General features: G+C 44.9%; 1 protein-coding gene across 4 annotated transcripts in view; it reads right to left on the bottom strand.

The window, feature by feature from the left end:
• Positions 1-1,249: 1,249 nt before the first annotated feature.
• The window catches only part of Bach1 (BTB domain and CNC homolog 1), a 34,920-nt gene continuing 15,911 nt past the window's right edge, over positions 1,250-20,258 (bottom strand). For 3 of the 4 annotated variants that reach the window (XM_034515656.2, XM_076943112.1, XM_076943113.1), the window contains exons 2-5: positions 19,299-19,592; positions 14,226-15,551; positions 11,915-12,121; positions 1,250-5,210 (exon numbers count right to left, since the gene is read on the bottom strand). In XM_034515656.2, the coding sequence (XP_034371547.1) occupies positions 4,776-5,210; positions 11,915-12,121; positions 14,226-15,551; positions 19,299-19,532 (2,202 nt within the window). In that variant the 5' untranslated portion in view covers positions 19,533-19,592 and the 3' untranslated portion in view covers positions 1,250-4,775. Of the gene's footprint in view, positions 5,211-8,014; positions 8,158-11,914; positions 12,122-14,225; positions 15,552-19,298; positions 19,593-20,258 lie in introns of all 4 variants that reach the window. The other variant, XR_013113639.1, reaches the window with a different exon arrangement.

Genomic DNA, 20,258 nt, shown 5'->3' with positions numbered 1-20,258 from the left:
GGACTGAGTCTTTGAATTTGTCCCCTGATTAAAAGCTGAGTAGGCTTTTGTTCATCTGCAGAGTGTGACTGCTGTAGTCCTCCATGGGCGTCTTTCTCATGGGCAACTTCCTGTGTCGGTGTTCCTTTACTACCAATGCAGAGTCTCCGATATGCTGTCAAGGTTCGAGGCAAGGAGGGAGAAAGGGGATTACAAATGGGAGGGATGAGGTTTTGTAGCTCAGAGTACACAAGAAACTTTGATTTAATTAACTAGTGCATTGCTGGATCCGATTTACAGCCCTGCATGTGACAGCTGGAGCTGGAACCTGGTGGGGAAGGGAAGTGGCTCCCTCCTCCAGAGTGTCGATGAGAATTCCGACAGCAGTTGTCTATAGACTGGCTGATTAGAAGTCGGAATGTTACTATGTTATACACTATGTCCACCTGTGGCCGGCTACCTTTAGCCCTCCGAAAACATCACACTACTTGTCACCTGAACATTTTCAGATGTCATCTTAATGCCGTATCGGTCTCCTCAGGGCCTCAAGACAACGACTGGTGAGGGTTGGTTGCCTGTTACCGTAGGATGCGCCAGAGTGTGCATCCTACACTGGAATGGTTGAAAATCAGTGTTACTAGAACAGGCTGTGGCCTTGGACGGCTGCAAAACCAAGCAGCTGCTCAAAGCTCAGCTCTCAAGTCCTTGATGAATAGATCTGAGAATCTTCAGTGTGAATGTGTTGTGTGTGTGCACACATACATGTGTTGGTGCACACATCTGTGTGCCTGTATCCTCACTGGCCTGGAACTTTTACCAAGTAGGCCAGGCTGGCGGGTTGGAGAGCCCTAGAGACATACATGCCAGACTCTGCCTCCCCTGATGCTGTCATTGTGAGGCACACATGGCTCGAGGACCAGTGGCAATGTCTGGAATATTTTTAATGAGTTCTGGGAATTGAACTCAGATCCACAGCAAGCGCTGTACCAACACACCTCCTCACACCCTGACTGATAAACACCCTTCACATGCACCTACTCCACACACTGAAACTAAGTAAATGAAAATGCAAGACTAAAATCTGTGTGTATCTCCCATACCAGAGAACTGGGAGGTTTTGTTCCCACCCCCCCCAAACCCCAGACATAAAATATTCAATTAATAAAAATTCTCTCCTACCTATCAACGCATAATCTGACTTGTGGTAACTGACCTAATGACTGACATGGTAAGTTCTCATGAGCAGTGAGACAGGAATATACAACTCTAGTCAACTGAAAGCCATGTTAGGAACTTTATTAACAGTCAGCCTAGTGTCACCATCTAAGACTTACACTGATACATCCAGACAAGCACATTTGAAAGAGAATGTAAATTAAATACTATAAGGTAAACTACTAATGAAACATGGGCTTAATAGGACAGAAATATATAAGTTCAGTGGTTTTATTGCAGTTAGAAAAATTATATTATGAAAGATACAAAAAAAATCATTATTATTATTTATTTTACAATCAATATGCCATCTTTTACCATTATGGCTTAAATTTGAATTCTACCCAACAGGTGTCAAAGAATAGTTTAGTTTCATGCCTTAATAAAACAGTTAAAATATTTACAAATTCAAAATAGATGTTTTCATAACTGAAAAAAGTTCACCTGAGAATTCACTGTAACATTGCCATTTGCTTCTCTTTCTTGTTTTCCAAGTTGTTAACACGCTGAGTGCCCTCACACCATCTCTGCCATCCCTGTTTCATGTATGTTGAATTCCTAACATAAAATTGGCTAAGCATCAAGCTACAGTAAATCGTTATAAAGCTTGCAGGTGGACAACCAATGTTATATCGATATTTATTTTGAATATAACAATTTAACAAATTATTTTGATTGTAGCTATAGTATTCAAATAAGGGGCAAAAATTTAAAATGACATTATTGTATTGAGTCAGACATAACAGCTTTAAAAAAAAAAAAAAAAATATCCCAGGGCCTTAAGAAGGCCGGCTCATACAACAAGGAGCTCTGATTGGGTGGCTATGCAAAACGGCAACTAAAAACACTGTCCAAGCCTTGCATGAAGGAAAGGCATACGTTGTACACATATGATCCTATCATTTGTCTCCGGCATCCCCCACCCCCCCCAAAATATTTCCTTAAAACAAATTTTCTTAGAAAAGAAAATGTTTTAGACGTTCACGTTAACACAGGCATAAACGTTAGTGCTATGCGATATTTCTGTTATTACCCACCTTATGGCCCAAAGACAAAGGTAAATCCTGTCCTATCCACCTAATACAACTTGAAAATCACAAAGGTATGAGGTAGTGTAGTTACTTGTGTTACATGCTGGCTGTTAAAAGTAATGCTAGATTTTACCAAATATTACACTTGGCCAGTTACCAGACACCATTAAAATTAACCCTTAATGCTAAACTGTTCATAGATAGAAATTTAAACCAAGTGTCTTTAAAAAAAAATACCTTTAAACTGAGGAGAGAACTGGGTTTTATCATAAAATGGTAACTTTCCAAAGCAAATATTTACATTTAAAGCAAAAGATGTGACATATGTACACAGAAGAACCGATGACAGACAGCCGAGTGTACAGTGAGGTAGGAAATCCATTGGCTTGTATAAGATTTTACACTTTGTAAACCAGAGAAGTTTTCATATTATTTTATGTTAAGTTGAAGTCTAAACTTACAAGTATCAAATAGCTGCATGGGGACATATACATACATATGTATTATATATATATGTATGTATACATATGTATACATGTGTGTGTATATATATATACTATATGTGCGTGCACACACGCACACACAAAACTCTCTTGTAACATGGGATTCATTATCACACAGTGAGCACTCTTTCCCAGGTAAGCTAAGTGGACTTTTCAAAATTTCTACAAAAGAATTCCCATTTAATTTTCTCTTCCAAAGATGAAACACAAACTCCCCTCCTCCCTCTCTTGCTGCACCCCAAGGAAAAAGGGCAATATCTGATAAGTCTGAAATCATAAAATATTGCTGCTGGTCCCCGCTCTTCTCATGGCAAACATCAGCTTGCCAGTGACTGGATACCACTCAGGGTAATGTGCACTCTCTCTCCCCCCCTCCCTCCCCGTCCCTCTGCCCTTCAGTAGATGCAGCATGCAGTGCAGTGTCTCTTTCAGGTACATGTCCTGGAGAGACGCAGTCCTACAGACTGTTCCTCTGCACCCTGACACAGGACTCTAAGTGCTCTCGGGAGTGACTGTGGACTCCCTCATTGGGGATATCTGATGCAGAGCGGCTTCAGACTTGAGACTCTCCCCTGCTCTCAACAGGTTAGAAGAACCTGAGGGTCAGACCTTCCCCAAAGTCTTAATGAAATCCTATGTACCCTAGGCATATAAAGTAGCATTCAGAAGACTCTGAATGTCCCGTTTTGACTGCAACCTGCCTCATGAGGTCAGGACTGAATATCCCACATCTCGGTGCTCAGAATATCTCCAATGTTAAGGCATCTCACACTCCTTAAACATGGATATTGAACCTGTAAAAACAAGGTTTTGTTTCCACTGCTGAGGTCTACAGGGTGAGATTCCAGAATGGCTAAGAATCACTGCAAAATGTTACAGGGGTAACTGCTCAGATTATTATCAATTCATTTTCTACCAACATTAAATAGGCACAAGATGGATCTTTCAATGCCCAAGTCAAACTGGTGTGTGTGCCTTTACACCATACCAAATGGGGGAATAGGAAAAAAATAATATAAAAGGATTAAATCTGGTTCTCAAGTGCAAACCCATAATGGACTGAGACGGAATTTTATCGTTTCAAGCGCCAGTAGAGTCTCAGATCCATGTTTGCCTCCAACACAGCTTGTTTACAGACCACAAGTCTTCACTAGGATGCTAGAAAGCTGATCTTCTGGTCAATGCAGACATTTCCTTCTCCTTGACCCCAATGCCCTCATGGTCATCGGTGACCTGCAATGAGACGATCGGCAGCCTCACGCAGAGTGAAGCTCTCCCGCACTGTGGCAACTAAGGTTCTAGCCTGATTGTGTGCACACTCAGGCCGCTTCGGCCTAACTCCCGACTTCTTCCTCCATGGGACAAGAAAAGTCAGGGAACAGAAAGTTCCAAACAGCCTAGACAAGGTGGAGACTACAGAGAGGAACAGAAGCGAGAGCAGGAAACGTTACACTTTCTGGTTTGTGCAGCCTAAACTCCAAGTCAATACTGAGGACAGCAGAGGCCTCCAGCTCAGGCCAGCTGTGGCCTTTGACTAGGCCCTGCCAGGGCAGCCTCAATCACCAGGTCCAGCCCATGCTGGACTTTGGTAGGAGCTGAGGAGCAGAGTGTTAGAGTTCAAAGGAGATTTCTTTTCCACATGACAGCTCTGCATAAACACTGAATACCCCACTTCTGGGAAGATCACCACTGCAATGCTTAGGGAGGATTCTTCTTTCTGATCAGTAGGTTATCCCCAGCCCAGGACGACTGTGTGCAGATGCTTCAAGCTGTTGAAATGGACACTGTAGCTTCCATTGCTGTAGTTATTTTGAACACTAGGAGATTATTACCTGGTCACTCTATATTTTCACATGTGAGTTTCCATCATCCAAGAGATAGCACGTCAGATCTCCTATGAAAACCAAGGAGAACTCAGGGTCATCTTAAAGAAATTCCACCAAGAGGAAGCAGGGCTGCAAAGCAAGAAGACATGGCCACACTAGGCTCTCAAGACAATGCCAGAATGTCAGAGGGAAATCCAAGGGCTGAAGGATGCTCGTGTGGCTTACTCGTCAGTAGTACACTTGTCAGACATCTGCTGACAGAAGTCTGAGATCCCAGCACTCTGCCGACAGGGTTCCAACCTCGTGGCCTGCTCTGGAACAGCTGCGGCGGTTGGCTGGGACTCCTGTACAAGCTCCTGGCTGGCAGAGCTGCTCGCTCGTCCACAGGGAGGCGGTGCAGTTGGAGGCACGTCAGAGACACTGAAAACTGATGTAAAAGCAAGCTCGCTATCGGGAGTACTTTTCCCTTTCTCAGAAATTAAAAAAGAAAGCGGGCAGTCCGAGGCCGAGTACTTGGCGAGGATCTGAATCTGCTCTGGACTCAGGGCAGCTTCCTTGCACACTTGTTGACAAAGTCCGGTAAGGTTCTGCTTTGTCTCCCCCAGCGTGGACAGAATGTGATCTCGCTCCTTCAGCAAGCTCTCCTTTTCACTTTGCTGTGCAGAGGGGAGAGAACACAATGGTGTTTATTGTGTCCACTGGCATCTCTCAGGCAATCAAACACTAGTTGTCTACAATGTCGTCTTCAGTAAGCTCATGCTGAATGTTGCCTTTCAATCAACTCAAACACACACCCACGCCAACTCAGCACAGACACACATGCAATGTTTGCTGCAGCAGTACTCACACACCTAGGTCAGGAGACCGACCAGGATGCCCAACCACAGAGGAAGAGGTGGCGTGCATCAGTACACAGTGGAATCTTTTCCACCGTACAGAAAAACGAGGTTATGTTGTTGCAGAACAGGTGCCACTGAAGTTTACAATAAGCGAATTAAGCCAGTGTTCGAAACACAAATGTTCCCCCTCATACATAGGTCCTTGATTTTTTATACAGACACATAAAAATCACATATGATATGAAAGCAGAAACAAGTCTAGAGGAACAAAGAAGACGAAAGGGAGTGGGAGGTGAGAAGGGATGAGGACGGCGTTCTCAGTGTGCGATATGCGCTTGTATGACAGTGTCCTCTCACAACACAGTACACATACACTGCTCTAAGTACATAGTACTCCATGCACAAGACACACATAAACTGAAAGTTAAACACACAGACACAGACAGATAGACAGACACACACACACACACACCAAATGCCAAAGGCTCATAATCCTTCATCTAAAATGCACATCAGTCCCTATACTGGAATTCAATACAGGTGTGCACACCAGTGCTCGTATGTGTGTGAAGTTAGCACCCACCACCAAACATCTTTATACTCTTAAATGAAACAATGAAATACAAGTAAGGCAGAAAGTAGGGGAAAGAACTTGGTTATCAAAATGGGCTGGGTTCTGGCCACGATTCCAAGGCAAACTCATTGTCGGGAGTGCTTGGGTTTGAACTGTGGGTAAGTACAGACTTGACCCTGTGTGGAGACCAACAGAGTTCCTAGATTAGCCCCCCTGGAACTTAGCTCACTGCAAGACTCAGCTAATGCCTGCTTTCCTGAGACATGACTGTGAACTCAGCATTATAGTCAATGTCTTAAATATGCAACCTCTTCTAAAGAATCCATACAGTGACTTAGTAAACAGGAGTCAGACTTCAGCATACACATACAAGATGCCTGGGAGGTCAGTTCCTATAGTGTAAGGAGTGATGGGGTTAAGTGTACCACTTAAATAAGTTTTCCTGGTCTGTCCCTTCTGCCCACACCAGGCATCACCGCCAACAGCATCCCCTTTCCCCCTCATCCCACCTCCTCCTTCACCTCCGACCTTCCAACGCTCACTTCTAATCTCTTATGTGCTAGGCAACCTAATCATCGAGCTGCTTGTCAAGTGAGACTTAATGCTAACCGAGGGCCAAAGGTTTCCCCCCATGAAAATGACTTGTGTCTTAGAGAACCAGGGGCCACCGTCGTCTGCTTTCTGCTCACCGACAGCTCTGCAGAGCCAAGGTTGCTGGAGACCACTGAGATGGGGTATTTCACAGCAGTAATTTCTAACTGTCAAACTTTTGGTCCCTCCGAAACTGTTTAAACAAAAACAGTTTAAAGGTAGTAAGAGCTCAAAGTGCTCTTACGGTTTCATAGTCACAAAAGTATTTCTACAGTGTTATGTGAGAATTCAATTATTAGTGGTGTTTATAAAACATTAACATCATATTTTTAAATATGCAATGAATAGGAATTCTTTTGTTATAAGCACAATATAAATTTTTATAATTCAAAGCAATTCTCCAGTTTGTTCGGATGTTTAGATTTCTTTTCAAACACAAACAGGAGCAGGTGAAGAGTGAGCGTGCGCATGCTCGTTCGTGTGTAGCCCGCTCTTCAGTCAGTCGTTTCCTCTTACACAGCATTTGTCAGTTACAGACCTCAGATAAAATCAATCTGCAGGTGTCAAGAGGAGAGCAGCACTGACTTCTCTTCCTGAGAATAACATCTGTGCCCTCTTTTCTCTGCACCTCTGCAGCTCATCCTAGTGGGAACAGAAACAAGACCCTGGAAGAGAGTAAGAACCGTCTTTACTCAGTGACAGCAATACCAACATCTGGCTTCCTCTGTCCCAGCCGAGGTGAGGCCATTCTCAACTGCAGTAGACTGTCAAGTGCTGCTGGCCTTTTAAATTAGGAAAGGTTACCTGTAATGGTGACTGTGTGGGCTTCCTCCCAGAAATCAAAACCACTACTCAGAGATGCTATAAAGATCACAAATATTATGTAACTTCTTGTCTGTATGTCTGTCTGGTCCCTCCACATTCATACTAAATAAAAATGTCCAAGAAGAGTCAGGGGACGGCTCAGTGGGTCAAGAGCAATTGTTGCACAAACATAAGGATGTGAGTTCAAATCCTCAGAACCCAAGTAAAAAGTTAAACGTGGCCATACACTGCACTAGGGATGGAAGGTCTTAGAATGATGGTTGTGGCTTGCTGGCTGGCCAGCCTAGCCAAAAACCAGCAAGCTGCAGGTGTCCTCAAAGGGCAGAGGACAATGGAGAAAGGACCCAAATAGCCTCTGGCCCCTCATGAACACACAGGAACGGGATGTGCATATGCCCTCCTCCCACAGACACACAGACACACATAGAGACATAGAGACAGACAGATAGACACACACACACACACACATTTAAAAATAACAATGTCCCACAGAAGAGAACTTGTGCCCAGGCACACCATGAGCTCTAGAACCTTCCTTCTGCTCCTCACACTCCAAGCAACTCCTTCACAGCCACATCTATGGCAGCTAGCTGGTGTTTCCATTTACTCTATTTTGAAAACATCAATTTACCTGGGCAAGTCAGAATAGCTGCTAAGTGGTAAATGAAAGCAGCCCCCATGGTCGTTTCAGCGAGTGGTCACACCTCCCCAACAGAGGAGGAGCAGGCGCTCAGAGCAAACCTAGGCAACTTCAGTGAGACGACGCCTGGAGACCTTCAAAACGGGGATGGCAACAGTCAGGGCTGGCTTAACACGTGAGGTCCTAAGCTCAGGACTGGGGGTGGGGGAGAACTTCTGAAGATTATAATCATGTGGTCCTTAAGAGGAACATGCTCTACGACATGTCTTCTGAGGCAACTAGTCTGCTGTACAAACATGGAAATGGTGCCCGTGCAACACACCTGGGCTGAGATCTTGACTGCTAGCTCCTGGGCTAAACACCTGAACAGCGTGTTCCTTCCTGAAGCTGTAAGTGTTTGCATATCCGCACCTATCCAAACATGAAAGGGCTCCGTGAAGACAAGGTTCAGAGAACGTGCACCTGCACAGGCCCTGCACGGTGGAGCTCCCAGGACTGGGTGCCGCTCTGGCTCGGAGGGCAAGCCAGCGGGCAGAAGGCTGGGACATGGCTGTGTTCACCAGGGCCCTGGCAAGTGTATATTCAGGCTATCCTAACTGCTTCAGTGTAATGTGGTTTTTTCTTCAGTAGTAAACCTAGTTCATTATCAATTGTTTACTTTATACTTCAGGGTTACTTTGTAACATTTGAAATAACATGGCTTACCATACAAAAATAAGATAAATAAGATGGTGGTGGCAGAGTTCCGAGTTCCAAGTTTGTATCTAAAGTTAAGTGCAAATACTGTGCAGCTATAGCAAAGTATTTTCTGTGTCCTTAGCCTTTCTATATTCCTCTTCAAAGTGCTTTCAAAAGTATTTCATTTAAAAAAAAAAAAAAGCACATGCTGGCCTGGCTTGCACAGAATTAGCAGTATCGGTGTCCCTGATGACACCTTGCCCCTCTGGAGGGTCTTCAGGGGTGTGAGACACTTGGAAGCCCTCTTGTGATAACTCTGGTTCCTCCAGCTCCCTTCTGAGGACCTGCCTGAGGCTCTACTGACAAGGGCTCAGCTTGCAGAGACAGGTATAAGGTAGTGTGCTTGGTTTGTTTGTGTTCTCCAGCATCCCTGCAAATAAGTAAGTAACAGACGCTCCTGTCTGTCAGGGAAGCCTTTCGGGGGCGCTTGTTTTATTACATTAATTTACTTGGAGGACGGTCATGTGCCATGGCACATATGTGACAGTCACAGAGAATTCTCTCAATCTGCCATGTGGGTTCCATGGGTTAAACTCAAGCTGTTGGGCACCAAGCTCTTTCCTCATTGAGATGGCGTTCTAGTCTGAGAATCAGACTTCTAACGGAATCTGCTGCAGTCTATAGAAGTTTGTAAATGACTAGGATGAGAGAGGTTAAGGACTGAGTGGGGTTCAGGGATCCCTCTCCCACTGCCCAGCTTGACCACACAGAAGCCAACAGGCTCTCCAGGCAGGGTTTTGTGACAGAACTGAACTGTGAGAACAGCAGCCCCCATCAATGGTATGTGTGTGCTGCTCTGAAAGACTCCATTCTCAGCTCTCTGCTCTGGTCTCTGTTCTGCAGTCACACACAAGGACATAAGCCTCATGAGGCCAGTCCCCCTCCTTCCTCCTGGGGCATTTAGAGATAATTGGAAGTGTTACCGTGCTCACGAATGCCTTAGGAGCTGGGAGCAACCCACTCATGGGTTCCTAGTTCCATGCTGTTCACAAGACCTGGCTCTGTCCTCTGGACTCCACCTTAGAGCAGATCGGTTCGTCCACTCAGCAGATGGTTCCTGGGTTTTGTACCCAGAGTCTAAACCAATACTACAGGTAAAGAGGACTAGCTATTTTGATTTCTGCATTCACAATAAGAGCCACAGAACTGGAAGGCAATGACCTTTCTCTGTTGATGAAAGGAGCCCTTCAGGGCTGAGAAGAAGGGAGCAGAGGAGGCCCGATCAGAGTTCACGACTGAGCTGGTCAGTCTTACAAGCTAGGGTCATCCCAGAAGGGACCTCAGCTGAGAAAATACTTCCGACAGATGGCTTGCAGGCAAGCCTTGATTAATTATTGAAGTGGAAGAAGTCTACCCACTGTGGCCAGTGCTACCCCTGAGCAGTTAGTCCTGGGTAGCTGAGCAAAGCCACAGAGAGCAAGGCAGTAAGCAGCACTCCTGTGTGGTCTCTGCTTCAGCTCCTGCCCTGACTTCTCCAGATATGGACTGTGGAAAAAGAAGAGAATTAGACCTCTCCTCCTCAGGTGGCTTGTGGTTGTGGTGCTCAGCATAGCAATAGAAAGTGAACTAACACACTGTCAGGAGGAGACCAGGAGAGCTGTCTGTAAGTAAACAATGATGTGGCCGGAACAAAAAATCACTGGGATTCATTGGGCACTGACTCTAAGTGATCCTTGGGAGTTCTGACACAGTAAACCATTCGCTCTTCACAAATGAACATCTTAATTGCAAAGTGGTGAGTAAGATCCCACCCACACCCACTTTAGACTGCATCTCCTATGCTCCTCATCACCCTAGATACAGAAATTCTGGTTTGTTTATTTTTTTTTTTTAAATTATCCAGCAACCTAGTATCTGCCTTCAGTCACCAAATATGGGACCTCTGAGCCAGGAAATGGCAAACTGCAAAACTACTCTGAAACACACAGCCCTGTGCCCTGTGCATAAAATACAGTGACTCTTCAGCAGACATGTTTATTTTTCCGGAGTGAGAAGACTGCCAGCTGGGGGCGGGGGGAGGTGATGCAGGAAGCAGAGGCAAGCGCTCTAGTTCACTCCTCAGACAGTTCCACCTAACCAATAGTGTAAAAAGCATCTGTCACAGTAACTGACAACAAAGACTACAAGCTCATCCATCCAGAGGCAGCTGAGTGCTAGAGAGGGATAGGAAAGACAGCCAGCGTGTAACGGTACGTGCAGGCCTGCTGCCTGTGTGAGTCTGCTCTGTGGCCCTAGGAACTCTAGTGAGTCTGAGGTCTCACCTGAGTTCTCCTTCATCGTTTTACAGAGTCATACTTGCACCTCTCTCCTAAGTATGTGCGTGGTATATACATAATAAACTACTCTTAAAACCGTGAAGACATCTTTTACATCTTCCTGTTGCTAGTCTCTCTCAGAACTACAATGTTCGCTTGAAGTGCCTGAAGACTAGTTATAAACACAGCTTTAAACTTTCACCCTTAAACAGCAAAGACACAAAGCTGAGTATCTGAGGACTCTCTTTACTGTCTCCCGGCTGCTGCTGCCCTGTCACCTGGTCCATAGGTGGCCCTCAGCTGGCCTATACCCTCACCGTCCTCTCACACAGTGGGAGCAAATTAATAATCTTGCCATTAGCTTCTGCTCTGAAGCTGGCAGGGACAGATCCAATAGGCAATCACTCTGCAATGAGGATCGTGCTGCAGCTCAGAGGTTTCTACTCTAACCACATCAGACTTCTCCCTTGGCAGAGAGAGCCTGGGTCATCTGCTTGGTCTTGGTACCAGGACAAGTAATTCAGGTCTGGAGTTCAACTCAACTGGAAAATAGCTTTTACAGGAATCAAACATCATAGATTAAAGTACTGTATAATTGCTTTAATCTCTATTCAACCACTAAGGATTAGACAGAAGTCATTAAATTGAAAATTATTTTTAAAAATACCCAGAAATACTTTCCCACCTACACATTTTAATATATCATGCTAAAAATGTAGACTGCATACAAATCCAAAGAATTCATAAAAACCCTATTTTACATCTTCTAGTCCTCCTAAACACGTCCTAATGTCTCTTAAATGGTATCTGAACTCTGAATCTTACCTTGGAATTTAAGTAATGATCTACAAACAGAAAGATCTGGGCTTTAATAACTACGAGACATCTACCCACTCACCAGCTTCTCGATTTCTGACTCAAGGTTCTGGATACAGTCGAGCTTCCTCTTCCGACATCGCTGCGCTGCGATCCTGTTCTTACTCCTCCTGCGGATGTCGTGGATACAGTCCAGCTGCTCTGGGGTCAGCTTGTGCATTTTCAACAAGGATTGGAAATCATTTCGTGAGAGCGAAATTATTCGTTGAGCATTGAATGGCAGTTTCACCTAGAATGTGAAGTAAACATTAGGACCTACTGCAGTGAAGACATGCACTGCACATGAGCTACACTGGAAGACCTACATTACATTTTTCAGAGACTTTAGCACATTACAGAAGACACAGACCTTGGGCTGGAGGAATGGTTCAGAGGTTCAGGGTGCTACTGCCCCTGCAGAGGAGCCGAGTTCTATGTTCAGCCTCCATACTGGGCAGCTCACAACTGACTGTGACCCCAGCTCCAGGGATCTAACACCTCTGCTCTCTGTGGGCACCAGCACACATACACACACAGGGACACACATTTACACCTAAGTAAAATAAATCCTTAAAAATTAGTTTGTACATAATCTACCCCAGTAAGAACTAATAGTCCACCTGACACTCTCGGCCTGGGAGAGCATTCAAAAGTCAAACACTTCAGCAAACCAGACACACCAGCCAAACAGTAATGAACTTAAAGGGAACCTAACTTACTACTGTATGTCAGTATTTTACTAGTTAATATGTTACCAACTTCTTTAGGTTTTGCCTAAAGTATTTTTAATATGTATTCCTCAAAACGTATACATCTCACTTGCCAATGAAGAAAGTATTAGAACACATTAGGAATATTTTTTCCTAGAATATTTTTGGTCAGTCTGTTTTAGAGGTACCAGTGACTGAACCCCGGGCCTTACAATCCATCATCTCCTTCCAGGAAAGGCAGCCTTCTCAGACTTATGCCCTCTAATTGCTACAAAGTAAAAGACAGTGGTGAAGAACCGGATGCGGAGAAATGGGTCCTGATACAAGGATGGCAGGAAGCAGTACGGATGCTATGAAAACCAGCATCAAGTTTCAGAAAGATTAAAGTGCCTGCCCCGTAGTTAGTACTTCCTACCCCCAGGTACCTGTCCAAATGAACTGAGTTCAGACCTCAAAGTGCCTTTCTACACGCACTGCAGTGCTCTCATTCACAACAACCCAAGCAGAGAGACCGCCTGAGCCCCATGCATACATAGCTCAGTGGACAAAGGAAAAGTGGCGTATGCGCACTCTGTGGAACTCGTCAGCCTTAAGAAAAGGAAAGCTGTGGTCTGAAGAGCATCATTACACCAGGCAAAATCAACCAAATTCCATAGAATGAATCGTACATTGTCTTAACTATTACAGGCGATAACTAAAACAGACAAGTCAACAGCGACAGAAGAGTGGTGGGCCACGCCGCTGGGAGACGAGGTGGGGCACGGGTGTTCAGTGAGTTCCAATTATAAAAGCAGGTTATAGAGATACAGCATGCTAATGCAATGAGCAGAGCTAAAAACACCATGCTGTGCACTTATGACACTTGCATAGGCAGGCCTCCTGTTGTCACAGACTTAAAATGCAAGTAAAACGCACGTAAAATGGAAAAGAGTATGGTTGAAAAATATTTAGAGATGCAAAGTGAGAATTGCCACTATAAAGAAAAAACTGGCTTTTGACAACTAAAGATTCCTTACTTCTAAAGCACGGGTCCCTACTTTCTATTACTGAAACACATGTTACAGAAAGCAAGCATTAAGCAGTAAGTACAAACTTCTATACACTGAACGCACAGATGAAGCTTGATGTGGTTAATATAAGTCAGTAGCTGCATGTAATTCATGCTAAATTATTAAGATATTCATTAAACAAATACTTAAAATGGCTAAAGAAAAATAAAACAAAATAATAAATAAAATCAAAAGCTATGAAAACCAATTCTGAGAAAGCTTTCCCTACACACCACATTCCTACAGCTACTCACGGCCAGCCACGGCTCACATACCAGACTGGTCTCAGGTTTGACAACCTGGGGGTACAGGCACTACAGACTAAATGACATTCTCGCTTAAAAGTTACCACTCATGAAAGACTTGCTGTCCGGTCTCCTTACTGAGGCATGTGATTACAAGTTACTCAAGCCTATGTTGTGGTCTCCTCCATGATTAATACGCACAGCAACATGCGATGCATGCACACACTCCACCTCACCCCTCACCGCGCTGGAGCCTGTCACGTGGTCTCTCCTCCCCTCCCTTCCTCCCTCCCCCTCCCCGCGTCTCCGTGAATGGCCTGGGTGAACAGTGAGCGCACACGTCCACTCACCTCACAGTCCTGCTCCCTGGCAGAACAGGACTCGCTGTCACCTTCCGTGTCAGTCTCAGAGTCATCTCCCAGGCTAATCACACAAGCATACGGGCAAGGTTCCTGCTGGGGCTCCGCAACATAATCGTAGTTGCTTGAGCAGCCTTCGGAACTCAGAGTACTGATAAACGGGCAGTTGACAGAACTGAGAGTTGTGAAGGTCCGCTGGCCCGGCTCTGGGCTCTCACTGATCCTGATACCCAACCAGGGACACTCGGACCGCCTTTGCGAGTAGCCCTGTTCTGAGCCGTCTTTGGCCACAGCGGGCGACAACTGCATTTGGCAAGGAGAGTCCGTGCTGCAAATGTCACTCCAGAAGCCTTTGGCCAGGTGCTCTGCCACCTCTCGCTCCACACTACTCCGATCCTCGGACGCAAGGCTGCTGCTGTCTTCTTTGGGGCCCATGTTAGACTTCAGGTATAAATCCTGGTTTTCCAATGGTTTCTCATCCTGGGCATCTGGCCCCAACAGAGGCTTTTCTGTTTTCACTGTTTTACTCTGCATCCCAGCAAAGCCCACGTCGCCTGACTGCTCGTATGTGTGTAGGACTGACAGGGAGTAGAGCCCGTGAGGTCCTGCAGAATCCTGAGGCAAGGGAGTCACTTTGGCCTGCTCTGCAGGACACTGAGGGGTGGGGTCTTTGCACTTAGTGTGTTCACTCTCCATAGCTGGCTTCATTCCTTCACATTTTAAAATCACGTGTAAATCTGCACAGCCCTGTGCCCCCCCTAAACACTCAAGTTCAGACGTCTCATTTGGCTGGACAGAGGCAGTATGGATATCTCTGGTGCCAGATTCTAGAGTTCGGATCTTGTCAGTTCCAAATGCTTTCTGGAACTTTCTATATTTGGGGCACAAAGATGGCAATGCCAGGGCTCCATCCTTGTCCACGCACATGGACTGGCACGTCTGACTGACACTGTCTTGGAGAGGAGGGGATGCTTTTACATTGTCCTGACACCTTTGGGAGTCACAATGAGGAGTCTGAACACTTTTCTTTTCCAAGAATTCATCTGTTTCATCAATTTCTAGGTCTTTCTGTTCTGAAAATGAAAATTTAAAATCTGCCTTCTGACAGTGTGAGAAGCATTTTTTCCTTGCACATTCCTGCTGCTCTGAGGTGGAGTCCAAAAACTTAAACTTGAGAAACTGAAAGCAGGATTCCTCGATGTTGTATAAGTTTAGAAACTCCACACACTTGTATACTTCGTCAACATTGTCTTTACTTAAAATGAGTTTGGCAGTGTAGGCGAACTGAATTAAAGGTTCAAATCCTTTAACTGTTACCTGTTAATACACAAGATAAAAATAAACATGTGGTTCAACAGCTGTCCGGTGGAGACAACAGAAGCAGAAGAACAACAAGGAGAGGGCAGACTGATCTGGGATCACCAGACAATAGACACTTCAATTCCCTCAGAAGAGCTAGCCCTGTAGGACATCACATAGAATGACCTTTTCACTGGGGTCACATATCAGATACCCTGCCTATCACACACTTACAATTCATGAAAGTAGCAAGATTACAGCTATGAAGGAGCAACAAAAATAACTTCATGGGTGGAGGTTGGCACAGCATGAGGGGCTGTGTGAAAGGGTCAGAGCATCGGGGAGGTAGAGAGACGCTCACTGCTCTAGGATATGCAAAACTAAGGTCTGGCAGAGTACAACCCCTACTCAGCAGGACTAACCCTCCAATTCTGTAATATCACATCAGTCCGAGCTACTCCTAAGACACGGCCACAACCCCCTGATGAGGAAGCAACACATCTATAAAATAAAGCAGGGCAGATCCACCCACAGCCCTGCTGGAAGAAAAAGACAACGACCATGGTGGGTGTGTGAGGGTAGCACAGCTCCCAGAGGCCCAAAAAATGTGAGCAGCAATAAACCACAGAGGGGGTTTGTAAGAATGAAAAGCATTGCTGGAGAGATAGCTCGGAGATCACAGGCACCTGCAGCTCTTGCAGAGAGTCTGAGTTCGATTCCAGCACCCCACACGGAAAGGCTCACGGCTGCTGTAACTCCAGCTCTGGGAAATTGGATGCCTGTGCTCGCACCTGCACTGGTATCATACAGATACACATAAGCACATAAACATATAGCTAAAAAGAGTAATAAAAATAATAAAAATAAAACAAATCTTTAAAAACAAAACAACAACAACAAAAAAACAGAACTACTGTCTTATGCTGAATATATGTAATAGGAACACTTTTAATGATCCAGACTGCAAAGGTTCTAAAACTCTGTCTCCAGGCACTGAGCAGGAGAACCTTTGAGCAGATATTTGTGCATTTATACTGAGTTTATATTTTTCAAGCTGGGCAGAAAGAGACTGAAAACGTGCAGAGAACACTCAGCCTCGTGTTAAATATGTAAATTACTCCAACATTTTTGAGTTACTATCAAACTGATCAAAAATAATAAGATTTGCCTAAAACATGCTAACCTTATAGCATTTAGCTAGCAACAGCTAAAAAATAATAATAATAATAATACATACCAGCAAATTCTTTAAGAACAAAACTGGATCATTTCCAACACTGGTGGGAATGTCCAATAGACACCCATTTTTAAAAAGTCACGTGGTCATTTCTTCTAAATCTAAACGTGCAACCACCTTATGACCAGAAATTCACTTCTGTTTTTTTTTATCCCTAATAAATGAGTCCTTGACAAAAAAAAAAAAAAAAAAAAAAAAAAAAAGAAAAAAAAGAAAAAAATCCTTTACCCACTTTTATCTGTACCAGATAAAAACTGAAACTAATCTCAGCTCCTTCAATGGGTAAAAGCTTCTAAAAAGAAGAATTAAGATGTAACTATTATAGCATTCAGCAGCAACTCAGAATAAACTGTTGACACACGGAATTGAATAATATCAAGGGAATGGTCTTAAGTGGGAAAAGGGCAACCCAAGACGGGGACACAGCACTCCACGGTGCCACCTGCACACCTGCTCGGAAACGAGCAAACTTCACAAGAGGAGGACAGATTTGTGGCTGCCAGCATCTGGAGCCAGAAGAGGGAAAGGAGTCCGGGGCCAAGTGTGGGAAGGAATTAGTATAAGGAGCACACGCACACATGGGTGTTCGACTGCTCTGGACCCTAACTGGCCATGAATACAGGAACCGTCACAGAACTCGACAGAACCCAATTAATGCATGTAAGAGAACAGCCGTCTGACTACCGGGTGTGTACGGTGTCTACAGCAACATTTCTGTGAGAACATTACTAATTATAAAAAGTTAGCCATAGAACACTGAGCAAAGACTAAAAGGAAACTCTGCATTACTCTTTGCAACTGCACTGGATATATAATAATCCTAATAAGAATTTCGGTAAGGCCAGGCAGTGGTGGCGCACGCCTTTAATCCCAGCGCTTGGGAGGCAGAGGCAGGCAGATTTCTGAGTTCGAAGCCAGCCTGGTCTACAGAGTGAGTTCCAGGACAGCCAGGACTACACAGAGAAACCCTGTCTCGAAAAACAACAACAACAAAAAAAGAATTTTGGTAAGAATTTTCCAAAATATGCTGAAACTATTAAGTAATACATGCAGTCTGCAGTCTGTCACTGTGATGAAACAGTTAAAATATTTGAAGATGTATGTGTGACTTATACTTTGTCAGAATGACGTGAAACATCCAAATATACACATTATACACACCCGTGTAGATAAATATATACACCTCTCAAAACTCCATTAAACAAGCTGTGCTCTACCTGGAGAACCTCCTTCAAGAGGCAGAAATGTGAACTGTGGAAAGCATGCACTGTGACTCACGTCCCTTTGTAAAAGCTCCGGGAAGGAACCCTTGACTCACACCTCAACACTCCAGCCGCAGCCACACAGATACAGCACCAGCACAAGCTCCCTGGGGGTTGGTTTGGAGATTATCCAATTATGGCCAATGGGGAACATCTGCATGACACGTCATATACAATCCATTCTACACACTTCCTCCTCCTCCTCCCCTTACTACTCTGTGTCCAAAGTCAAAATACGCTAAGGGCCATGACTGCCAAAGCACACACTCCAGTAAACAGAGCCAGGAAGAATAGTGCAGCCAGCCCTCCCCCACCTCAGACAAGCCCCTTGAAGCTGGGACAATGGCAGAGACAATAATATTTATAAGCTTGAGTTATACAGGCAGGGTGGAAATGCGTGTGTAAAACAGGGCTCCATAGTAAAACAACAAACCACTTGTTATTTTTGACATTTATTTATTGGAAAGGGGATGGGGACGGGTTCCACCACCATGCATGGAGGTCAGAGGACAGCTCGCGGGATTCGCTTCTCTAGACCTTCCACCATGTGAGTTCAGGAAATTAAACCAGGTCAACAGCTTAGCCAGTGTGTTTACCTGTTAAGCCATCTCACTGGCCAAAACAACACATCACTTCTTTCACTAAAGCACAATGTTAAGAATAAGAAAGAAGCTGGGCAGTGGTGGCACATGCCTTTAATCCCAGTACTTAGGAGGCAGATTTCTGAGTTTGAAACCAGCCTGGTCTACAAAGTGAGTTCCAGGACAGCCTGGGCTATACAGAGAAACCCTGTTTTGAAAAACAAAAAAAAAAAACAAAAAAAAAAAAAAAGAAAAAAGAAAAGAAAAGAAAAGAAAAAAAGAAAATCCAAAAAGAAAAAAGAATAAGAAAGAAAACAAGGAGAAATTCACTTATACATTGCCTGTTTTCCGTGGGTGATGTCTCAGGAGAGAGGGCACATCCTGAACGGTGTGCTCACCCCTAATCACACAGTCAGCAACCCCTAAGCCAGAACCTGTCCAAAAGCTTATACTCTATCAGGTGGACTATGATGTAGGGATTGTATCAAAATATCCCACTGTTCAATGGTAACATCCAAAGTGATCACTGCACGTGTAAATACTCCTACAACAAATGCCGGAGCAGGGCTGCTGCAGCGATGCTCCTTGGGTACCCATCTCCTCGGGAGACTAGGGCTTGTTTGAGTTTATACAGAAGGTAGCTAGGTAACAATAGGTTGTAATGGCCACCACTGTGGCCCCTCACCTCTTCAGGCAGTGTGATGGTGAGCTCTGCGTCAGTCTGGCCTACGATTCTCGAGTGGAAGTAGCTACTGCATGCAGCCAGCACCGAGCGGTGGGCTCGGAAGCGCTGGCCCTCCACCAGGACAGTGACATCACACAGCACGTCCTTCTTCCGCTGGTCATTGAGGCTGAGCAAGACGTTGGTGCTGTGCACAGAGGACTCGTAGGCAAACACTGCACTCTCACTCACAGACATCCTGGGTGGCAAACGGGATCAGGGAGAGCAGTGGAAAGCATGCTTCTCACTGTCATCGACCTGCAACACACATGAGAGACGTCACTTAACAAATCCTGTGGGAACTGTGTTTTAAATGACAAACTGTGAGTATTAATAAAGGTATGTATGTACACACACAAAAAATGGAAACCAAAGTCTCAAAGGACCCATTTAAATTCATTCAACAAGCCTCAAGTAAAGCCGACTGATGATAGCAGTTCTACTTTTAAGGCACGAATCTGAGAGAGAAAATGCAAGAACTTCCTGAGGCCCAGGCTGCCTGGATGCCTGAAAGGAAGGACACCGAAGACAGGTTTGATCCGAGCAAAGAGCAGCCAGAACCATCAGCCGGAATCCCACCTGCTACTCAAGAGTCCACCGATGTGACCAGGGCAGAAAGGTCACACATTTGGGTGTGGCAACCCCCCCTCCCCCCGCCCCCATGTCTCATTCACCCACAGTGAGGAGAGATTAGGAAAAGGCTGTGCTTTCCATCCAGAGACTCCAACCAGCACAAGGTGATATTGGGTCACCAGCACTGGAAATTAGCTCCTCGGGACACATCTTAGAAGTTGAGTTCTACACACTGCACTCTGGGAGGTCAAAGTCAGGCAAAGACATGACATCACCGAGAACATGGTCTATCATACAGAGAAAACCTTTCACTTCCTCGAAATGTTACAATATAAGAGTCATCACAACCTA

Source organism: Arvicanthis niloticus, chromosome 12 (genome assembly GCF_011762505.2).
Source record: "Arvicanthis niloticus isolate mArvNil1 chromosome 12, mArvNil1.pat.X, whole genome shotgun sequence".
In the NCBI taxonomy this organism is placed as follows: Eukaryota; Metazoa; Chordata; class Mammalia; order Rodentia; family Muridae; genus Arvicanthis; species Arvicanthis niloticus.
The sequence above is the reverse complement of the archived record's forward strand: the minus strand, read 5'-3'. Positions and strand labels throughout refer to the sequence as shown.